The sequence below is a fragment of the Zophobas morio genome, unplaced genomic scaffold (assembly GCF_036711695.1).
Source record: "Zophobas morio isolate AGI-343-1 ecotype UQ-CSIRO unplaced genomic scaffold, CSIRO_AGI_Zmor_V1 ptg000031l, whole genome shotgun sequence".
In the NCBI taxonomy this organism is placed as follows: domain Eukaryota; kingdom Metazoa; phylum Arthropoda; class Insecta; order Coleoptera; family Tenebrionidae; genus Zophobas; species Zophobas morio.
Window position 1 is genome coordinate 4978885 of NW_026972136.1, and position 24349 is coordinate 5003233.

At 29.6% G+C, this 24349-nt stretch overlaps 2 protein-coding genes across 2 annotated transcripts; both read left to right on the forward strand.

Annotated features, from left to right (window-relative positions):
• The first annotated feature begins 11175 nt into the window (after positions 1 to 11175).
• On the forward strand, positions 11176 to 18144 carry LOC135139593 (odorant receptor Or1-like). Its single transcript, XM_064069891.1, has 8 exons — positions 11176 to 11915; positions 11965 to 12064; positions 12114 to 12218; positions 16641 to 17419; positions 17477 to 17576; positions 17624 to 17728; positions 17873 to 18028; positions 18082 to 18144. The coding sequence occupies exons 1-8, from the start codon at positions 11176 to 11178 to the stop codon at positions 18142 to 18144; spliced, it is 2148 nt and encodes a 715-aa protein (XP_063925961.1).
• Positions 18145 to 22485: 4341 nt separating this feature from the next.
• Positions 22486 to 23955, forward strand: LOC135139594 (odorant receptor Or1-like). Its single transcript, XM_064069892.1, has 3 exons — positions 22486 to 23219; positions 23751 to 23841; positions 23893 to 23955. The coding sequence occupies exons 1-3, from the start codon at positions 22486 to 22488 to the stop codon at positions 23953 to 23955; spliced, it is 888 nt and encodes a 295-aa protein (XP_063925962.1).
• Positions 23956 to 24349: the final 394 nt, after the last annotated feature.

The window sequence follows — 24349 nt, forward strand, 5'->3', positions numbered from 1 at the left end:
ATATTTTTTGCGATTTTTGTTTCCTGATAAAAGTAAAAACCAGTGGTGTAAATAACAGTTATTTACAGTTTGCTAAATTTTTCATTTTCTTTTTGTTTTTCGATTTGCAATGTTTCGAGCTTCAAGTTTAAATTTTTCAGTTTTTCAATTTCCATCTTTTGAGTCTTTCGTACAATTTTTCGATTTGAGTTTCTTAAGTTTTCAGTATTTAATTTTTCAATTTTTCCATTTGAAATTTTTTTGTTTCGCTTTTTTATTTTCTTTATTATTTCAATTATTCCATGTTTCAATGTCTCGATTTTACAATGGTTTGTTTTATAAATTTTAATTTTTTCAATATTTCGTTTGTTCTGTTTTCCAATTTTTCATATTTCTCGTTTATACAAGATTTTGCCATTTTTCGTAGGTTTTTATGATAAGAATTATAATATTCGATACAAGTTGTTCGACTGTGGTTTAATTAATAATTTTCAAATTAAACAAATTTCTACGTGACATTCTTTCGATGTATAAACATGAAAATCGAAGTTAAGCATGTACACTGATAATAATACACTCTTTTCCGTTGGTTATTTGCTTTGAAAATATTTCATATTGTCGGTATGTCTGCAGACGGCACCTCCTTGGAATTTGTCATTTAAACCACTGGTTTTTACTATATAAAGTTTATCAGAAAACAATTTTTTTTTATAAATTTTCAAAGAAGCGGAATTCGTTCGACTGTACTTCAAGCGCGAGGGAAGTTCTCTCTAAGTAACATTGGACCAATTTTTAATGATACAATTATTCAACTTCACGATTCTATATTTTTTTTATTTTATAATTTTCGGGTTTTCCAATTTTCCGATTCAATTAGTTTTTTCTTCTAATTTTTTGATTAATTTTTTTTCAAATTTTTATGTTTCTCGATTTTTAATTTTTCGATGCTTCAAATTTTCGAATAAAAAATTGGAAAAATTACAAAACTGAAAAATCAAAAATCAATGATTAAAAATTTAGAAACTTAAAAATCGAAAAACTGCAAAATCGAAAAAAGAAATATGTATTGTTAAATCGAAATGTGCAATTAAAGAAAGCGGAAAACTGAAAAACCAAAAATTGCAAAATTGAAAAATTTAAAAAACGGAAAATAGAGGAATTGAAAAATAATGAATAGAAAATTGGAAAATAAATGAAAAATTAAAGAAAATCAAAAGTGACTGTGTTATAAAATCGAGAAAATGAATAATAGAAACTAAAAAATGAAAAACTGTGTCATTGAAAATTTGCAAATCGAACAATTGAAGAAACGAAAAATTGTGAAACCAAATGTTTGCAAGATTTGAGAGCATTCGATTTTATATTTTCAAAGTTAAATTGCACAATGTTGATATATAATATGTTCATTAATAAATATCCGCGTAAAATACAGGATGTCCCAAAAGTCTGGCAGGGAAAGTTAAGTTAATCTCTTTATTTTGGATTTCAAATAAAACAAAATTAAGTTTATTCTAACTTTTTTTTGGAATTGTGGTTACAAGTTCGAAATTAATACAAAATACAGGGTGTTCGAGTTTGACAAACATAACAAAAATGACAATATGCAAATAATTTAAATCACTTTAAGTAAACTAATCTTTTTGGATTCTTTGGACGTATATTAAGGCAAGGTATGTAAAAAGCTTGGTTAAGAATTCCAAATCTTCCTCTTAAAAAATGGAAACCATTGATCAAAAAAAAAAAATATACAGTATGTCCCCGGATTGAGTTCACAAGAGGAAAAAGTACTGTATTTTCTATTTTACAAAAAAATGAAATAGGAATAACAGTTTTTACTTAACTCAAAACGAAAAAATCTGCAATTAAAATTTTAATATTATCAGGCTGTGTCCTTAAAATCCAAAAAAACTAGAAGTAACGAAGAACTTAGAAATATGAAAAAAATAATTTTAAGAGTACAGACCAGGAATATTGAAGTTTTAATTGCAGATTTATTCGTTTTGAATTAAGCAAAAAATGTTATTCCTATGTCATTTTTTTGTAAAATAGAAAATACATTTTTTTTCCTCTTGTAAACTCAATCCGGGGACATACTGTATATATAAAAACGCTGTCTAACCTTTAAACCAGATATCCGAGGCCAGATCTTGGAACATGCTGTATATCATTCATTAAGAATAACGCATCAGAAGAAAAACTGGAGTTAATATCTGCTCAATATATTGCGAAAAAATAAACCAAAATTTTCATCAGAAAAAAAAATATAAATTGCAAATTTAGATCGAAAATGTGCACTCAGTTGTCTTATTTAAAGAAATTTATGAATGCATAAGACAAAAAATTTATTTGATTTTATTGAAATTCTATGAAGATATGTTAAGATTTGGTCTAGTGGTAACTAACATCAAAATGAATATATTTATCCCCACCAGAATAAACTAAATCTTTTGAAATAAGTATATTCCCTAGATGTATGTGTGGTTCTTCAGAGTCAAGGCAAGCTCAGGCCAAATTATTTTACGAATATCTAGTAATAACTAGTAGTCATGAAGAACATTAGTTTAATTTTATTTCAAAATTAAAAAAAAGCTGCATCTCGTATCAAATTTATAAAAGCAGCACAATCAAGTATTAAGCACATGTAAAAAAATACTTACATTAACTGAGTTTCTGGAATAAACTGAAAACACTCCACTGCGTGTCATTTCTGGTAACTAAAAAATCCTCCAAAACCGGAGCAAGTGAAGCTCAATAAACTTCTGGGGTGCGCCGAAATAATTACATAATTACCCTTTTAACGCCCCTTCGCCATTAATAATATATGTACAATTCTCTCTCAAATTATTGTTGCACAACAAATAATTGTTCACGTTAGATACAAATTTTCGTAGAAAAAAATTTAATAAGCAGTTATTGGTATTAAGGACGGTGTAATTAAACGGTTTAACGAAAATTAAAAAATCATTAATACTTACTACTGGAATTAGGTAAATTATGTAAAATATAATTAGTAGTTTTTAGAAAACCTGCAACAAATATGTTATTATTTTAGTAGAAAATTCTGATCTAAAAATTAGTGTCCTTGGTCAGTGATACAGTGGCTACTGCTTAGTTGGTAAAACTAGTTATCAAAGTTAAGCCGACAGTGCTTACACTGTTCTAACAATTAAAATAATTCCAATCAGATTAAATATGGCTCTAGTAGAACACTACGACTGGAAGAGCAACTTGGAAATAAATCTCATGATCATGAGAGGGATGGGTTTGTGGCCAAAAGGTGACGAAACCTACACGCCCGGATTCTACATGGTGTATTCCGGCATTATGGTAACTCTCGTTGCATGTCACCTATTATCCGAAATGATAAACATTTACTTTGTTTTCGACGATTTGGAAGCTGTAGTGGGAATTATTTACATAATCCTGATTGAAATAATGGCGGGAATTAAAGCATACTTTGTAATAGTGAAGATGAAAGTTCTGAAAGATGCCATCGTCACCTTAAGAAGCGACCACTGGTTTCAACCCAAAAATTTAGACCAGAAACTTATTATTCAACCCAGCATTGACTTTTGGAAACTTGTCTACAAAGTGTTTCTTTCTGCCTGTTTCGGATGCAATCTTTTCTGGATGATTCCGCTTTTGAATATGAAGTCTGACGATAAACGTCTGCCTTTTCTGGCTTGGTATCCCTTCGATGTTAAAGTAACACCTCTGTTTGAAATTACTTATGTGTATCAGTTGGTGTGCACTGGATATCTGACCATGATTAGTGTAAATGTGGATGCTTTAATATGTGTTTTTAATGTGTATATTGGGTGCCAGTTTGATATGTTATGTGACAATCTAAGAAATTTTGTATCTCTGGATAATGAAACTGCATTGGATATAGGAAAAAAGTTTGTTACTTGTGTCAGACACCATAAGAAAATTTTAAAGTATGTGAATGGAGTTACATTTTATTTGGAGTTGACTATACTATGTTTTTCTAGGTTTGTTGAAGGGTGTAGTCAATTTTTCAACTGGATTCTTTTTTGGCATTTAATTATCAGCGGAGTTTCAATCGGTATAACTATGTTTCAGTTAACTTTAGTAAGTTTTAGTTTTGGTAATTGTTATTTATAACTATGAGGTTTCTCTGTTTAAGATGGTGCCTCTATCTACGGAATTTTTCTCCCTTCTGTCGTACGGGTGTTCCATAATTTTGCAAATATTCATGTACTGTTACTTCGGCAATGAGGTGCAAGTGAAGGTTTTTATATTAAACTTAGTAATAATTTTTGTTACTAATTTTTTTCCAATTTTTAGAGTGATCTGGTGGCTTACGCCCCATTTGAGTCGCAATGGACCGATTTACCAGAAAATATTAAAATGAATATTATAATTTTTGTTGGAAATGTACTACGGCCTGTCAAGATTTCTGCTTTTAATATATTTATTTTATCACTTGAGACGTTCATGAAAGTATGTATCAGAACTACAAACGAATGAAAAATATAACAGATTTTTTTAGATTCTTAAAACGGCCTGGTCATATTTTGCTCTTCTTTACCAACTTAGTGCTTAATTTTTTTTCACTATAAAAATTTCGTCTAGTTTAGAATAGTATTTAGATTTTCATTATTAAAAAAATGTAGCACTTAAGAGATTTTGTAATATTTGCAAAAGTTGAACAGCTTTTAGAATATACTCGGGAGATACATAAGTTAAGAAAATTATATACAAAGAAAAATTTTATGTCGTTTATTTTCGATTGCACCGTATATTTTGGTCATACTTCATTTCTTTTCTCTTTATAAATAAAAGTCGCTAAGAACACAAATCTAGATACTTAAGGTCTTTCAATTTCTTCTTCATTTTAAAATTTTTGGATATATCGTCGCTTGAGAACTTATTTGATCTACAGACCAGAGCGCACTCAGGCCAATTTCGACTCTAAGCGTTCAGAAACGATTTGATCTATAAGCGATGTTGCATGATCTGATACATATCGTAACCGGTTTTGACCATAATTTCTACAGGAAAGAATTGCTTGGTCGGACTTCACAACGAATAAGTGAACATTTTGGTAGGTACATGTGTCAATTATTGACATGCAACTTTTTTTTGTTTAATTAAGAATTCATTCTTTAATTATGTTTGGTACTAGCAAAATTCCGAAAATTAACAATACTGTTGCAATAGATTTTTTCCGAAAAGTGTAGTTATTTTTATCTTTTGGAAAGGTTAGGATCTACTCTGCATGAATTTATAGCTATATGTGTATTTTTTTATTCATCGATGTTTAATTTTCCCATTTCTTGACCTTCGACTGTTTCGATTTTTCAAATTTTCTATTTTTAAGGCTTCGATTTTTTCGGTTTCGATTTTTGATTTTTCGATTTCTCAAGTTTTCAATTTTTTAATTTATTTTTTGAATGTTTGAGATCAAGGATATTTTAGTTTGTCTTTCATTTTTCAATTTTTCGAAATTTCAGTTATAGGATTTTTCAGTTTATTTATTATTCAATTTTTTGATTTTACAATTTCTCAATATTTCAATTTCACGATTATCAGTTTTTCGATTTTTCATTTCTTCAATTCTTCAATTTTTCAATTTTTTAAGGTTTTGGTTTTTCAGCTTTTTAAAATTTTTAAGGTTTCGATTTTTCAATTTCGCTTTTTTGATTTCTCAAATTTTCAATTTTTTAATTTCTCATTTTTTGGATGTTTGAGTTTAAGGATATTTTAGTTTGTCTTTCATTTTTCAATTTTTCGAAATTTCAGTTATAGGATTTTTCAGTTTATTTATTATTCAATTATTCGATTTTACAATTTCTCAATTATCAATTTCACGATTATCAGTTTTTCGATTTTTCATTTCTTCAATTCTTCAATTTTTCAATTTTTTAAGGTTTTGGTTTTTCAGCTTTTTAAAATTTTTAAGGTTTCGATTTTTCGATTTCACTTTTTTGATTTCTCAAGTTTTCAATTTTTTAATTTCTCATTTTTTGGATGTTTGAGTTTAAGGATATTTTAGTTTGTCTTTCATTTTTCAATTTTTCGAAATTTCAGTTATAGGATTTTTCGGTACATTTATTATTCAATTTTTCGATTTTTCATTTCTTCAGTTCTTCAATTTTTCAACTTTTTAAGTTGTTGGTTTTTCAGTTTTCTAAAATTTTTAAGGTTTCGATTTTTCGACTTCACTTTTTTGATTTCTCAATTTTTTCAATTTTTTAATTTCTCAGTTTTTAAATATTTCAATTTTTCCATTCTTAAGTTTTTCTTTCGTTTTTCAATTTTTCGAAATTTCAGTTTTTCCATTTTTCATTACTTCAATTCTTCAATTTTTCTATTTTTTAAGGTTTTGGTTTTTCAGCTTTTTAAAATTTTTAAGGCTTCGATTTTACGGTTTCACTTTTTGATTTTTCGATTTGTCAAGTTTTCAATTTTTTAATTTATTTTTTGGATGTTTGAGTTTAAGGATATTTTAGTTTGTCTTTCATTTTTCAATTTTTCGAAATTTCAGTTTATTTATTATTCAATTTTTTGATTTTACAATTTCTCAATATTTCAATTTCACGATTATCAGTTTTTCGATTTTTCATTTCTTCAATTCTTCAATTTTTCAATTTTTTAAGGTTTTGGTTTTTCAGCTTTTTAAAATTTTTAAGGTTTCGATTTTTCAATTTCACTTTTTTGATTTCTCAAGTTTTCAATTTTTTAATTTCTCATTTTTTGGATGTTTGAGTTTAAGTATACTTTAGTTTGTCTTTCATTTTTCAATTTTTCGAAATTTCAGTTATAGGATTTTTCAGTACATTTACTATTCAATTTTTCGATTTTTCATTTCTTCAATTCTTCAATTTTTCAACTTTTTAAGTTGTTGGTTTTTCAGTTTTCTAAAATTTTTAAGGTTTCGACTTTTCGGCTTCACTTTTTTGATTTCTCAAGTTTTCAATTTTTTAATTTCTCATTTTTTGGATGTTTGAGTTTAAGGATATTTTAGTTAGTCTTTCATTTTTCAATTTTTCGAAATTTCAGTTATAGGATTTTTCGGTACATTTAATATTCAATTTTTCGATTTTTCATTTCTTCAGTTCTTCAATTTTTCAACTTTTTAAGTTGTTGGTTTTTCAGTTTTCTAAAATTTTTAAGGTTTCGATTTTTCGACTTCACTTTTTTGATTTCTCAATTTTTTCAATTTTTGAATTTCTCAGTTTTTAGATATTTCAATTTTTCCATTCTTAAGTTTTTCTTTCATTTTTCAATTTTTCGAAATTTCAGTTTTTCGATTTTTCATTTCTTCAATTCTTCAATTTTTCAAGTTTTTGGTTTTTCAGCTTTTTAAAATTTTTAAGGCTTCGATTTTTCGATTTCACTTTTTTGATTTCTCAATTTTTTCAATTTTTTAATATCTCAGTTTTTAGATATTTCAGTTTTGGGATTTTTCAGATTTCTTAAGAGTTAATCAATTTTTCGATTTTTCAATGATTTTCAATTCTTCAGTTTTCCGATTTTTCAGGTTTTTGATTTTTAAATTTTTCGATTCTTTTAGGATTTTGATATATCGGCTTCATTTTTTTGATTTTTCGATTTCTCGATTTTTAAATTTTTTAGATTCTCACTTTTTGGACATATCAGTTTTTCCGTTCTTCAGTTTTTCTTTCGTTTTTCAGTTTTTCGATATTTTAGTTTAGGGATTTTTCGAATTTTCAATTTTTGACGTCTGGATTTTTAAATGTGTCGATTTTTTTACTTTTTCGAAATTTCATTCCAGTTCTTTGATATTTCAATTTTTCAAATTTTCGAATTTTTCAAATGTTTCGATTTCTTAATCTTTCAATTTTTCGACTTCCCGGTTTTAGATTGTGGTTTTTAAATTTTATGATTGTTGAGTTTCTCGATTTATGACTCTTTCAATTTATAATTTTTCGATTTTTTATTTTGGCCTATTTTGGTTTTTAGCTTTTCCATTTTTGCATCTTTTTATTTTTTCGCTTTAGATTTTTCAATTTTTCAATTTTTAACTTTTCGCTTTTGCGATTTTGGACCATTGAGGTTTCTCAATTTTTCGACTTCATGACTGTTCGATTTTTCGATCTTATGATCTTTCGATTTCTCAGTATTTCAATTTTTCAATTTTTCGAAAATTAAAATTTTTTGATTTCTCGATTTATCGAGTTTGGGATGTTTCGATGTTTTGATTGTTCAGTGTCTCGATTTATCAATTTTTCAATTTTTAACTTTTCGATGTTCCGATTTTGGTCTATTTCGGTTTTTCAATTTTTCAACTTTTCGACTTCTCGATTTCTCAATTTTCGAATTTTCGATTTCTCGGTTTTTCGTTTTGCCATTTTTTTCGATGTTTCGATTTTCAATTATCCGATTTTTCAATTTTTAGAGTTTTTAGAGTTTTTAAATTTAGGAGTTTTGATTTTTCGATTTTTCGTTTTTCGAATTTTTAATTTTTTCAATCTTTTGATGTTCCGTTTTTTCTGGGTTTTCGATTTTTTCAACTTTTCGATTTTTAGATTTTTCGATTTTTCAGGTTTTTGCTTTTTCAAATTGTCGATTATTTTAATTTTTTTTTCTCAGTGTTAATATCATACGTCATCTCTAAAATAACCACAAAAATTGTCACTGAAAACATTTAAAAATTCATACAAAGTAGAACACAAGCATGTACAGTTTCTTGAGGAATAGTATTAGGACCTAGTCTATAACTCTGTATTCATTGACCCTTATTTTCGTTTAAAATAAAGTATATAATGGTACATTCAAAATTTGACTATTTGAAGATAATGTTTCTAGTTTTTTTCTAAATATTTTGTATTATACCCTATATTATAACTCGTTCAAAATAAAAATCAATTTCAGATTTTATTTACCTTTGTTACTATTAATAAAGGTTTGTACATCAATTAGCGAATTAATTTATCTGTTCATACCCACTTAACAATGTGACGACATCCCCTCAAAATTTTGTATAATAACAAGAATTTAAATTTCATAAAGTAACATACTCCTGTACTTGTGGTTTATGAATTCGCCTTGAGGTTTTGCCAGAGGTATCCAAATTTTCGCTAAAAACTGAAATTGTAAAGAAACATTTCTCTCCTGGGCTTTTTTGTTTCTTAGAATCGCACTGCTATTACCTATACACTTTTTAACAAGTAGAAGTTATCCCAAGTCAAATTTCGCAAAATCGAATATTGTTTTTTTTTTAAGAAGCGGGGTTGTGGATTTGTATCTCCAGGGCGAGGGAAGTTCTGTCGAAATGTCTACATTAAAAAAGGGATCAACTATGAACAAATATAGGAATACATATATTATACACTGCCAGACAAAAAACCGGGACACTTGAATTTTTGTAATTACTTGCAATTGGTCGAAATTTTGTAAAAAATATTACAAAAAGCAAAATATGGCTGTACTTAATAACAGAAAACATAAATTTATTCTAAAACATGTGGAAACAGAAAAAAAGTAAAAAAAGATATCACACTAAACATTAGCGTAAACGTACAAATATTCAAGTGTCTGCGGTTTTTTTGTTTGGCAGTGTATTTAAAAAGTAATAATAAAAAATAGGTTTTTGACATTATTGAATTCGAAAAAATAAACGGAAGCTCTAGATTTGGGCCAATTTTTTTTCGCTACATTCACAGGTTAATAATATAAAAAAAAATAGTGTCGATAAAAGATTTATAACGTAAATAGTAAAAACAACAAGTTCACATTTTCGATAGTAAACAGACTAAAAAATCACATAAAAAATGTTAAAATAATTTAACTAGTTTAAAAAAAATCCGGATAGACGGCAGACAGACAGTCAGTCAGTCAGTCAGGCAGACAGACAGACAGACAGACAGATTTATAAAATTGTACAATATTCTTGTTGAATGAATGAAATTTCAGTCTTTGGGTTTAATCCCGATTAACCCGGCGCATCCACCATTTTTGTCTCGACCTTATTACGGAATTGTGTACGAGATAAGCGTTAAAAAGTATAGCTTTAAATACATACAGGGTGCTGAAAAAATGGCGAACCAACTCTATGACACGTTATTGACGACTATCTTTAGAACAGAGAAAAAATAAATTAAAAAATTCTTAGGTTTCTTCATTTTATAATGTAACAAAAAATTAAAAATTGTTCAGGGTGAATTGAACAAGGGCGCTAATTTTTAGAGCTTTTGATTTGTCGGTCTAAATCGATATTTTGTTTCTGAAGGTTAACGTCAAATTGACGTAATTTTCGTCAATTTTTTCTCTAAATACAACATTAAACAAATTTTATTGAAATAAGCGTATGTATCTTTATCAAAACAGATCCAAATGCCGACAGTTTTCGTACTAATTTTTAATGACCACTGACCTGTTAAAACATTCATTCTAAGATTCTTTGGTGTCTCTAATATCACACTTCACATTTTCAGGAACATTCCCCCATTTTGAAACACAATATAGGTCCTTTATTTTTGGTCGTAATAACAATAATAAGTTTTTTGAGGGAAAGGAAAAGTAAGAAAGGACGATATAACTGTTACCTAAAAAAAATTATTTGCTTCTTATATTTATATATTTCAACTTACTTGTAACAAACCTAAAAGACCAAAAAAAGAAAATAAAATATAAAACAGTGGAAATCTATTTTGTAATAGTACCTGTGCTCATTTATTCGTCTGAATTGTCGTTTTCATTTTTTATTAATTTTTGCACACACTGTGTAGCTTTATAATTATGAAAGTTTCCAACATACCTAGTAGTGATTCAGTTTCTTGTGTAAACTGAACGTAGTTTTTTGAAAACAATAATATAAATATCTCTTCTAACAAATAAATTGAAGGGGTGCCTGGAGTTAGGTAACCACCCTATTAATTGCTTCTGCTTATTAATAAAACATGTCTCCAGCAATTTCACATCACGTAATTACTCATGAAAGAAAAACGAAACAAGTATAAAAAAATCTAATTAGTGGTTACGGCCGTATTAATACCAATCAATTAGCCAAAAATGATTCTCGTCAGGAAATATTCGATGGATTGGCTTTAATTATACAAAAAATAATAAGCACTTAGAAATGAGGCAAATGGGCCACTGAGATATTTATTTCATTGGTACATATAAAGCGTTCTTGTCTCTAATGAAATACACAGAGAATAAAATTGTGAAATCATTTAGTGGTATTTTAGTAAGTCAAGAATAAAGATGGGCAAAGTCGAACAGTACAACTGGAAAGGCAACTTTGACATAAATATTCGCATATTGAGAAAAATGGGTTTATGGCCAGAGGGCGAAGGAACTTATAAACCAGGTTTCTACATGCTTTATTCCGCATTCATGGTAACTTTGTTCCCCACGTGCCACATTTTATCAGAACTAGCAGATATTTACTTCGTTCTTGACGATCTGGAAACAGTGGTTGGAATAATATACATAACGCTCATCGAAATCATGGCACTGATTAAAGTTTATTTCGTCATAACGAGAATGAAGATCATTAAAGAACGCATGGAAAATTTGAAAGCTGACTGGTTTCAGCCGAAAGATCGACAACAAACGTTGATGATTGAACCCAGTATCACTTTCTGGAAACTTGTGTATAAAATGTTTATTGTTGCTTGTTTAGGCTGCAACTTTTTTTGGTTGATACCTCTTGTGATACAGCAAAGTGAAGAGAAAACTTTGCCTTTTTTAGCTTGGTATCCGATTGACTGCAGCGAGTCACCATATTTTGAAATAGCGTATATTTATCAACTATCCAGTACCGTTTATTGTACACTAGTTCAGACAAATGTGGATACGTTGATATCTGGTTTCAATGTGTATATTGGGTGTCAGTTGGATATGTTGAGTGACAATCTGAGACGTATTGCAATGGCGGAAAATTATGACAATGCTGGAGACAATTTGATAAAATGTATCATCTATCACAAACAAATTTTGAGGTAACTAAAATGGCAAACTTCCTTTATTTGTGAGTAACTTTGTTTGTAGTTTTGTTGATGGTTGCAATAAGTTCTTCAACATTATTCTTTTCTGGCATTTGATAATCAGTGGCGTCGCAATTGGGATAACGATGTTTCAGCTAACTTTAGTATGATTGCAACAAATTTTGTTTAAAGTTTTAATGTTAAATGTTTTAGGTTAAACCAATGTCCAGCGAATTTTTTTCAGTACTGTGGTATGGTCTTGCAATACTTGTGCAAATATTTATGTACTGCTGGTTTGGCAATGAAGTAGAGGTTAAGGTGAGTACTACGTCTTTACATTTTTTTTATGAAAAAATACGTATATCAAAAGTGTTTCAAAACTATTGCCTGCTGAAAGAAAGTATAGCTTAAAAATTTTCAAAACTATTTTTTTTTTATATTTTTATAGAGTAATCTCGTTTCCTACGCTGTTTTCGAGTCTGATTGGACAGATTTACCCGAAGATGTAAAGAAAAATTTAATAATTTTCATCACAAACGTTTTAAAGCCTATAAGAATATCTGTCTTCAATGTTCTACAACTATCGTTGGACACGTTTACACGAGTAAGTTGATCCCAAATTTGTTATATGATTTTTTCTAGTAATATATTTCTAGATTCTCAAAACAGCTGGTTCATACTTTGCTCTGCTGATTCAGCTAAATGAAAAGTAGTTATTAGTGTGGGTGGATAAAGCTGAAATTCATCTGACTTCAAAAACGGCAATCATAGAAAAAATTATCTCGCATGAATTTTGGTAACGTTAAAATTGTGTTACCACACTTGTAATTATAATATTGTTTTCAATAATAAAAATCCTTACATATTTTAAAATACTTAATTATTAAAGCTTAATTCTCTTATGATCTGCCTCAACAATACTTACAAAAATTGATCCAAAATTGTTTCGACACAACTTCCCTCGCAGCATTTTCGATATGACTTTTTACATTACATAATTTTGTGATGACGTCATCAACATTTTTGCAAGGACACGTATATCAATTTGGATTAGTCCAGCGTAGTACTTGCCAAGATAAGACTGATTTTGGCAAATTACATACCTCCTAAGGAAATAGAGGGCGGGTGGGCGGAGCTATTATTTGTTAAAATAAGAGTGATTTTGGTAAATGACTGAGCAATATTAAAGAGTAATCACTGAAATGAAAAGGGGGTGGGTGGATTCTGTAGGAAAACGTTAAACTTAGCCCCCCTCACCCACCCGTTCTCTCATTTCTTTCTTCAGAAATAAGAAATAAATGTTATAGCAAATAAGTAGTATAACAAAAAAATTCCGATTAACGCTTTTTTTTATACATACAATTCAGCACGCCCACCCACCCCGCCTCCATTTCTGAGATTCAGTTTGTCTAGTCGGAATGAAAGGTAGTTCTCAACTAAAGAGATATAAAATAGTTAGAATGAGAACAGCGTGTGTGGGCAGGGCTAGTACCTGCTAAGATAAAATTGATTTTGGTAAATGACATACCCTCCAAGAAAATAAAGGGTGGTTGGGAAGGGGCTAGTACTTCCTAAGATAAGACTGATTGTGATAAATGACATACTTTTTAAGAAAATAGAGGGCGGGTGGGCGGGGCTAGTACTTGTTAAGATAAGATTGATTTTGGTAAATGACATCCTCTAAGAAAAAAAAGGGTGGGTGGGTGGGGCTAAAACTTGCTATGATAGGACTGAACAATATTAAAAGTAGTCATAGGAATGAAGATGGGGTGTGTAGGTGGAGCTACTACTTGATTATAAAACTACAAAAAAACTAAATATATAGCTCCCCCCACCTCCTTTCTCCATTTCGCTGATTTATTTTATTTAGTGCAAAGTGGAAATTGAAAAATAGCAGTATTGTATTTCCAAAATTTTCTGGGAAAATGGAGTGAGCCGTTCCTGATTTAATCTATAAAATAAACTGACTCAGGCATTAATTTTTTTAAAACACCCCGTATAAGCAAATCTAAAAAATATTTTGCATATTTCAAATAGGATTTATGGATCAAAAATTTACCATGCTTATGATAACTTTAAAAGATGTCCAAAATTTCAAAGCATTCATTAATTTTTTTGTGTCATCCTGTATATGCACATCCAAAAAATATGAATGGAATGATAAATTACAAGGACAAACTCATCATGTTTTGTCCAATTTAGATCGGATCTATTCGAAAAAATTTTTAGCTGACGTCATCAACTTTTTGGAGGGGATAAGTAAATATATTTTGATTAAACATTTATCATGCTTATCGTAACTGTAAAACATCTGCAAGATTCCAAAGCATTCGGTTTTGCAGATTCAAAATTAAATTGGAAAATGTGGTTTTATAATTTTGATTTTTTTTCAAAAATCTGGACGTTTCGGGTAAAAACTCAATAGGGAATCATAAACTACATATGTAGGACTATGTTATTTCATACAATTTAAAACCCATTTACTACTTTCGGAGATTATCTGTCTAATAAAAATCGGGACGGTAGACTCACACAGACAGGCAGATAGACAGACGAACAGACAGACAGACGGAAAAGGGAGACCCATTTCCTCGTACTCTAAGGGTCATGAAAGGTCGAGAAAACGTAAAAGTAGAGAGTCGGCTGACGGACTCGATTAGAATTTTCCTTCGCTTACGCTAGGGAAGTGAAAATCAGTCATAAATAAGCGGACATTTTTAGAAAAAAAGTGTAGACAATAGACACTTGTTCCTATGATAATGAAAGAGCAATAAAAAAAGGATCAAAGACAGCCATGGATTTTTGAAGATTTGTATTCGATAAAATTTTCGTCTTGACAAATTGGAGTCTGAAAACTTAACTTAAAAATGCAATCATTAAAGGTGACATTTAAAAATGCATGGCTTTCTTTGATTGGGTTTTTTATTGCTCTATCGATATTATAGAAATTTGATGAAAATTGAGAGATTTCAGAGCATTAGTTTTTGCAATTTTCAAAGTTGGATAATGTTGATATACAATTTTGATTAATTTTGTGAAAGTATGGTTCCTTAGGGTAAAAAATCAAGGCGGATTCATAATCCACAAGTCCAGGATTATGTTATTTAATAAAATTTAATTAGCATTCACTATTGCAAAATGTTGTAGTGACGTCATCAAATTGTGAGTGGGATGATAAGACAAATTTTGGTTGTCGTTTTACCATCTAACTTACATCTAACATTTGGTAATAAGTCCGATTTGAACACAGATGAAAGACGTTTTTTCTATAAAATCAAATATTTTTAAAAATGTTGATCAAAAAAATTTTTGTGCCTGATTTAATTTTTTCTCCCTTTTTAAATATTATGGAATCTGTTAAAGTACAAAAATGTTCTATTAATACAATTGTCGAATGTTTTTAGACCATTAGACGGAATTTTCCTTGTCTCTGAAGTACAATCAAACAAATACAGATTATTTGAAAAATATACCAGTCACAATATAAGGAAAAAAGTGATCCATGAGGGAATCGAACTCGCAACTCTAATCGTCTGGGCAAGTTGGTCCTTCGTCAGAGGCCACAAATACAGATGTATGCTATTTTATAAGTTTTAAATAGCATTCACGATGCAAATCTTTGAGGTGACGTCATCAAATTGTTGCTGGGGATTGTTTAATGGTCCATTTCTATATGCATTACGTACGTTCAACGTTTCTTAATTTACTGTTATACAAATATTATTCTTATGTAGTCTACATTGAAAAGACTTTTTTCATCTTTCAATAAAGTACAAAGTACGCTTAAGGGTGTTCCCGATGTTTTCGCCAGATTCTAGAGTATAGAAAAATAGAGTATAAGCAATTTTTTTTTGTAAAAATATGACATCTGTTAGTATTCTAAAAATACATGTTAACACGAATAACATCACAACTTCGATGCTGTCAAGCAAAAATTGGTTGTTAATTCCAAAGGAAAATTTTTAAATTAGCATAAGAACACAACAAACTGTGATAAAAATTGCTTACCAAAGAAACTACTGTGACGGATGAAAACACCACTTCATGGGCAAATGTCTAATGCACTAAAGACTCAACAACAATAAATTTTGGGGTGTATTTCAGTAATTGGATAATTACGCGTTTAACGTTTCTGTCCATTAATAATGTATATAATTTTCTAATTAATTATTCTCTGATGCCAATTAATTGTTCTGAACAGGGAAAAATATTCAAAGAAAAATTTAATTAGTTGTTTTCGTCTTTACTAGTGACACCTTAATTACAGCTTTTACTCTACGAAAAATTTAATTTTTGTCCTGAGTTGTTAAGTAAGACCAAAACGTGTTAATAATACAAACCATAATTGTTAGGTTGTTAATGAAATAAAAAAATGCATTTCAGTATTTTAGGGTCGTATTAGTTCAAGGAGACAGTTTTTATTCAAACGTGTGTCCTTGAGTTTTGAGTTTGCCAAAATATACAAACGAACGCAAAATAATATCCATGCAGACACGTACATAAGTGTATTAGAGAATAAAAAATCAAGGTCTCTCGGTTACCGAAATTATTAAAAACGTTCAAGCCCCCAATTATTTTTAAATTAATACAATAACCGACATATTTTGCGCAGAAGCAAAAAAGTGAAAAATGATTGGCTGTAAAAAGCAATCAAACAACAGGATAAATACTTCAAATATTACAATTTATGATGTAAGTAAAAAAATAAACTTTGAACAAGAAAATATACTTTCGTTACAGTTTTTCATATCTTTGTTTGATATTTATTATCAACTAACGCCAATCATGGATAAAGTCCACTACGACTGGAAAAGTACCATTAACATGAACATTCAAATCATGAAACTGATGGGCTTGTGGCCAAACGGAGACAAAATTTACAAATCAGGTTTCTATACGTTATATTGTGGTCTCGTGGTCATGCTTTTCGTTGCATGCCACATTTCTGCACAAGTTATCAACATTTACTTCGTCCGCGACAATTTAGAATCCGTCGTCGGAATCATTTACATAATTCTGATAGAATTTATGGCAATTTGCAAAGTTTTCTACGTGATAAAGAACATGGAAATTCTCAAGGGGCGAATCACTGTTTTGAAAAGCGATTGGTTTCAACCGAGGAATCACAGTCAAACGGTTTTGATAGAACCGAGTATCAAGTTTTGGAAATCTATTTACAAAATGTTGTTAGTTATGTGTCTGGCGTGTAACACGTTCTGGATGATTTATCCACTTCTGGATGCGTCTGGGGAAGAGAAACGTTTACCATTTCTGGCGTGGTATCCATATGATTATAGAATCTCACCTTTCTACGAAATTACGTATTGTTTCCAAGTGGTTAGTACAAGTTACTTGACTTTGATTCATATCAATGTTGATACTCTTATATCTGGTTTTAATGTATATACGAGATGTCAGTTTGATATATTGAGTGATAACTTAAGAAATATTAGCAGCATATCAAACGACGTTAATAAGAGTTTGATAAAGTGTGTTTTGCATCATAAGCGAATTTTAAGGTAGGTTTAATAAGAACAGCGAACTTTTGGTTAACAAAATTTTACGTACTTTTTTAGTTTTGTGGAAGGTTGTAGCGAATTTTCTAACTGGATTCTTTTCTGGCACTTGATTATGAGTGGCGTATCCATTGGAATAACGATGTTTCAGTTAACTTTGGTGAATTATGTCGATATATTTGGTGTTTTGTTAGTAAATGATTCCAGGTGGTGCCATTTTCTAACGAATTCTATTCGCTTCTTTCGTATGGACTTGCCATTACTATCCAGATTTTTATGTACTGTTGGTTTGGAAACGAGGTAGAAGTGAGGGTAAGCCAAAAATATTCATGAATTTCTGAAAGTTTGTCTTTTATCGTTGTATTTTTGTCTCAAAATATACAGTTTGACAATCATGATCAACTATCTATGGAAATTTTATTAGAGGTTTCCTAAGTTTTTATGACTTTTTTGCAGAGCAATTTGGTTTCCTATGCAGCATTTGAGTCGGACTGGATTGAATTGCCTGAAGATGTTAAAAAGAATTTATTAATTTTTACTATGAAAGTAATTAAGCCGATCAAGATATCCGCTTTCAATGTTTTTTACCTTTCTTTAGATACATTTATGAGAGTAAGTTTGACAATTTTGCCCAATTTAGTAAATTTAAGCATTTAATTTTCCAGATTCTCAAAACAGCCTGGTCTTATTTTGCTCTTCTATACCAACTTAGTTCGAGAAATGAATAATTGTAATTATAAATATATTTTATATTATTATTATTATTATTATTAAGTGTTTGTGATAAATGTTTTCTTGAAAGTTGTTATCATGTATAATGCATAATTTAAATAAATTTTGTTTATTTATTATCCAGGTGCATCTACGATTTTGATTGAAAAATATAAGCTCATCGAATCGACTAAAAATGAAGTAGTATTTATGTAAAATCAAATCTGTGCTGGTTGTATATATTATTTATTCGAAAATCCGGATACTAAAAGGATTTTTTCTTCTCGAAGCTATGGTTTCAAACATAATTTTTATATATAGTTTTGAAATAAAAAATATTTTGACTACGGTATTATCCCGGCGCCTCCACCATTTTGATCAAAAAAATTAAAATTTATCGAATCTGTTGTAAATGAGGTTATTATTATGTCCAATGTTTCCAGAATCATGAAACTGTACTTAGTTTCGTTGTATTTCTTCAAATAAATATATTAAAAATTTTTCAGCACACAGGGGAAACTTAAAATTGGAAATTCGTTTCGTGGTTTCGAAAACATGTAAAAAAATTGGTCCAAGGTTACTTCGACAGAACTTCCCTTGCTCTTGAAGTACAGTCCAACAAATTCTGCTTCTTTGAATAATTATAAAAAAAATTCGTTTTCTGATAACCTTTATACCGGGTATCTGGAAAATTGCGGATTAAATCTTGAGTACGCTATGTACGGGGGTTTCGGGAGTCCCAAAAAAAATCACAAAAAAATTATTTATGTTGTAGATTACGAAAAAAACGTAATTTTATAAAAGTAAAATTGGCAGAACTGCACGCACCTAATGCGTGAATACCTCGGGCTTATTTTCTGATTTCTGAGTAAGGTTGGTGACTGAAATCACTTAGCAACTATTAGCTAAGATAAAACTAATTTTGGCAAATGATATACCCTGTAAGAAAAGAGAGGGTGGGTGGGCGGGGCTAGTACCTGCTAAGATAAGACTGATTTTGGCAAATGCGGTATGACTTAAGTGACGTATGCTAAGAAATTTAATTAAATTATTATAAGAAAAGACACTAGAGGCTCCAAAGTACTTTCAAATTCCTTGCACACAGAAATACCTAGAACTTCAAGATTGTTATAAATTTTTCAAAAAAGAACAGATACCCAACATTGACCTAAAAAACAAGTCAGCTCAGAATGTTCGAAAAATTGAACATCAAAATCCCCCAAAAAATGGGGTGACTCGTTCTTAATTTGATCAATAAAAATATTAATGCAATGATGAATCATAAGAACAAACTCATCATATTTTGCACATTTTGGGTAGAATTTATTGGGCAAAATTTTGAGATAAGGTCATCAATTTTTTGGGGGAAACAGATTTATTTTGATTAACAATTTACCATGCTTAGAAGGACTTTGAAACGTCTGCAAGATTTCAAAGCATTCAGTTTTGCAATTCTTGATTTCTTCAATAAAATAAATTGACTGATTCATTAATTTTCTTTAGTCACCCTGTATATATATTTTCTGCAATTTAGATAGGCTTTATTCGGCAAAATTTTTAACTGACGTCATCAACTTTTTTTGGAGGGGATAACTAAATATATTTTGATTAAAAATTTCTGACTATTATACCTTTAAAACATCTGCAAGATTTCAAGGCATTCGAATTTGTAGATTAAAAATTAAATTGCAAAATGTTGTCTTATAATTTTGATTTTTTTTCTAAAAATCTGGACGTTTAGGACTATGTTATTTCATACAATTTAAAGCCCATTTACTATGTACAATTTTGAAGTGACGTCATCACATTATTGGTGGGGATGATTAGACAAATTTTGATTAGCGCTAAATTACTAATATAAACACAAACAATCGGGCCACTACTTTCGGAGATTATTTGTTTTATAAAAATCTGTGACGGTAGACAGACAGACGGGAAAGGGAGACCTATTTCTTCGGACTCTAGGGGTCATGAAAAGTCGCGAAAACGTAAAAGTAGGGAGTCGACCGACGGACGTTCGGGACGTAAAAATGGATACAGACACCAGACAAACAGACAGACAGATAAACCGACAGACAGGCGGAAACGAAAGACTACTTTTTTCGTACTTAAAACTGGCAATTCGTCCGATAGAGTCGATTACTATATTTCCTTAGCCTGTGTTTTCGTATTCTGGGAATTGTAGATCACAAACAAAAATTGTACGTTTGTCAAAATGGTTGACACAAAACTTTCTTAGACACATAAAATTAAGTCTGAGTACATAATTTCTTTAGTTATTCAATTTTTTTAAATCCTTGTCAAAAAATTATTTAAAATAAATTGTATTAATGTAGAATTTTTCCACCATCGTTTAAAAAAGTACTATATTTTAGTTTTCACAGATTAGGAGCATTAAAATACTGAGAAAATGTATAGAGAGAAGCAATTGTGATAAAACCATCTTCAAAAGTATGAAAAGTATCATAGATTTTTAAAAATTCGATTTAAAGACACCTTAACCTGTTGTTGTTTAAGCTTCAATTACAAAAATTTTCAACCAAAAAATAGACATTTTTGACGATTTTGTCAAAAAAAAAGACTTACAGTGAAAATTATCAAACGAAAATAGAAAATATCTTTTTAAGTGTAAAACCTAGAAAATTTGGAAAAATTTGACAAGCACTTACTAAAAATACAATCTGTTGAAACCAAAAAAACGATATTTCGAATGCCATAAACTTTTGACGTTTTAAAATAATAACTAATTTACTACTTAAAAGAATATAACATTTTAAATTTTACAGGAAATTGTTAGAATTGCTTACATCTCTGGAAATTTTGAATACGTGATGGGAACGATAAAATTAGCGAGAATTAAGATTGCAAAATTTTAACCAATATTGAGGACTTGGCTTCATCAAACAAAAAAAAAATGTGTACTTCTGAAAGAGCATTTCACTATATCGTTGTTCACAAACTAATCGATTCTTTATGTGTTTTGTTGGTTGCCTAGCTGAGACAAGGGTATAGAGGTCCATAATATTATAATTTACTGTTATAACAGCATTACGGAGAAAAGTGCATTTATTTGGAAAAAATTTTGCTGAGTTCTTACTTATCTTTGTTCACATTTGTGCTGGATTATTTACTGCGGATATCCAGATACTTCAATTTTCGTAGGAATTTTTGAATTAACAATATTCACAAAAATTAGTTACAATCTCAGCGCCTTCACGATTTCATTTTATTTACTTCAAAAAGTAAAAATGGTGGAAACTGGGGTAATTTTTCTGTTAAATATTCTCAGCAACATGAATCTCTAATTATTTTCACTTTGTCTTCAAAAAATAACGGAGAAAAATTCAGTTCAATTCAAAGGTCACACTTTGGTCCAATTATTTTCCAAAAAAGTCATTTATTTTGGTACTGAAAGCTGTGTGGAATTTTCGTAGAAAATTTTGATACAAATTTTTTTTAAACCACCAAAATTAATGAACATTTATTTGTTACTTAGCTCCAAAACTCACGAGTCGATCTAAAATAGTTACATTATTTCACTGAAATAAGCCGGTATTTGTGCTGAAAATTAACGGAATTTGAAGGAAATATAATTTAGTAAACATGTCTTGATAAAATTCAGTGTATTTTGCTCTTAAGACAAAAAATTGCTTACCAATTAACACAACTGTGATGGATGAAGACACTAGATATAATGAATAACAAATTAACAATTTCACGAAAGACTCAACACCAATGAACTTTGGGGTGTGTTCCTGTAATTAGATAATTACACTTTTAACGTTTGGGTCTATTAAAAATACATGTAATTCCCGAATTAATTATTCTCTGATGCCAATTAACTGACTTAGTGAGGGAAAATTATTCAAAGAAAAAGTGTATAATTTAGTTTGCTCTTCATCAGTGTCACCTTAATTACAGGTTTTACGCTAAGAGAAATTTAATTTTCGACGCCAGTTTTTAAATATGATGAAAACAAGTTAATAATATAATTTATAATTGTTAGGTTAGTAAAGAGCGAGTTTAAAAATGCATTTCAATATTCAAGAAGACAGTTTTTATTGAAAGGGGTGTCCTTGACCAGGTTTGTTCGGTTTCGTTAAAATATACATATAAATAGTAAAAAATACACATGTAACAATTAAAAAACTTTATTTTCGTCTATAAAAATTATTGAGTTTGTTTTAAGCTTCATCTGCTTGTAAATTAATACTATAACCCACATATTTTGCGCAGAAGCAATGATTGGCTGTAAAAACCAATCATATAAATGTATAAGTACTGGGAAAATTACTGTACTACTTTTGAAACAGTTTTTGATACACTTGCTCAATATTTATCATCAACTCGACCTGAACATGGATGAAGTCCATCACGACTGGAAAAATACCATCAACTTGAACATTCTGTTCTTGAAAGTAATGGGTTTGTGGCCAAGAAAGAACGAAGTCTACAAGCCAGGTTTCTACATGGTATATTGTGGCATTGTCGTCACGCTTTTCGTCGCCTGGCACATCTTCACACAAGTGATTAACATTTACTTCGTCGGTAACAACTTCGAATCCGTCGTTGCCATCGCGTACATAATTTTGATAGAAATTACGGCGATTTTCAAAGTTTTCTTTGTTATAAAGAATACGAAAAAGCTGAAAGAACGAATGGCTCTTTTAAAAAGCAACTGGTTTCAAAAGAGCAATCATGAACAAAAAGTTTTGATTGAATCTAGTATCAAATTTTGGAAATCTGTTTACCGGATGTTCATAGCTATGAGTGTCTCATGTAATACCTTCTGGTTGATCTACCCACTTTTGGATTCGTCTGCGGAAGAAAAGCGTTTACCGTTTCTAGCGTGGTATCCATACGATTACAGAATTTCACCTTTGTACGAAATTACGTACGGTTTTCAAGTATTTAGTGCAACTTATTTGACTTTGGTTCATCTCAATGTTGATAATTTGATGTACACTTTCAATGTTTATATGAAATGTCAGTTTGATATACTGAGTGATAACTTAAGAAATTTTACGAAGATGTCTAGCGACTTCAACAAGAGTTTGATTATGTGCGTTTTACATCACAAGAGAATTTTAAGGTAGGTTTAAATCGAAGAATTTATTTTATAGTGAGATTGTAAATTTTAGTTTTGTTGAAGACTGCAGTAAATTTTTTAATTGGATATTTTTTTCGCATTTGATCATAAGTGGAATATCTATTGGAATAACAATGTTTCAGTTAAGCATAGTAAGTTATGCAAAATGTTTCGGGATTTTTTTTAGCAAATTATCTATTTAGGTGGTGCCATTTTCTAGTGAATTTTATTCGCTTGTTTCATTTGGAGTTGCCATTACTGCTCAGATTTTTATGTATTGTTGGTATGGGAATGAAGTAGAATTAAGAGTAAGTACATGTAAATAATAGTCGAACTGTACGACTAAACGAACTTATTTAAAATAAATTAAAATAAAGTAAATATTAATTTTGTGCCATAAATTCAAATTACTGGAATTAGATTAATTAAAACCTACATGTTTCAGACGTTTTAATCAAATCCTTTTTAGAGCAACTTGGTTTCATATGCAGTATTTGAGTCAGACTGGACTGACTTACCCCTAAATGTTAAAAGGAATTTATTAATTTTTGTTATAAATGTTATTAATCCAATCAAGATATCAGCTTTCAATGTTTTTTACCTTTCTTTAGCTACATTTATGACAGTAAGTTTGCAAATTTGAGTATTTAAATATTATTAAAAAATTATTTTACAGATTCTCAAAACTGCCTGGTCGTATTTTGCTCTCCTATACCAACTTAGTCTGAGAAATAAATAACTTTGGTTTCTAAACATGATTATTATTATTTAGCTTAATTTACGTATTGTATTTTCTTGATTCCAATTTTTGCTAGTTATGTGCACCTCACTCGATTATAATTTTTAAATAAAGTTTTAATTTGTTTTCGGTATCATCATCAGAATAGTTCGGTATTTTTTAGATTTTATTTTTACAATTTCAATTTATTGTTTTATCTTAGTATTGAATGACATTGATTTTGACTGCTAAGTTCAATCAGAAGGAAGGCGAAGTTGCCATATAACTATGATTTAGAATTTTTAATTAGTTAGAGTCTTTTCGTCGCCTGAGAACTTGTTCGATCTACAGACCAGAGCGTACTCAGGCCAATATCGACTCTAAGCGATTTGATCTATATCAACATTTTACAATT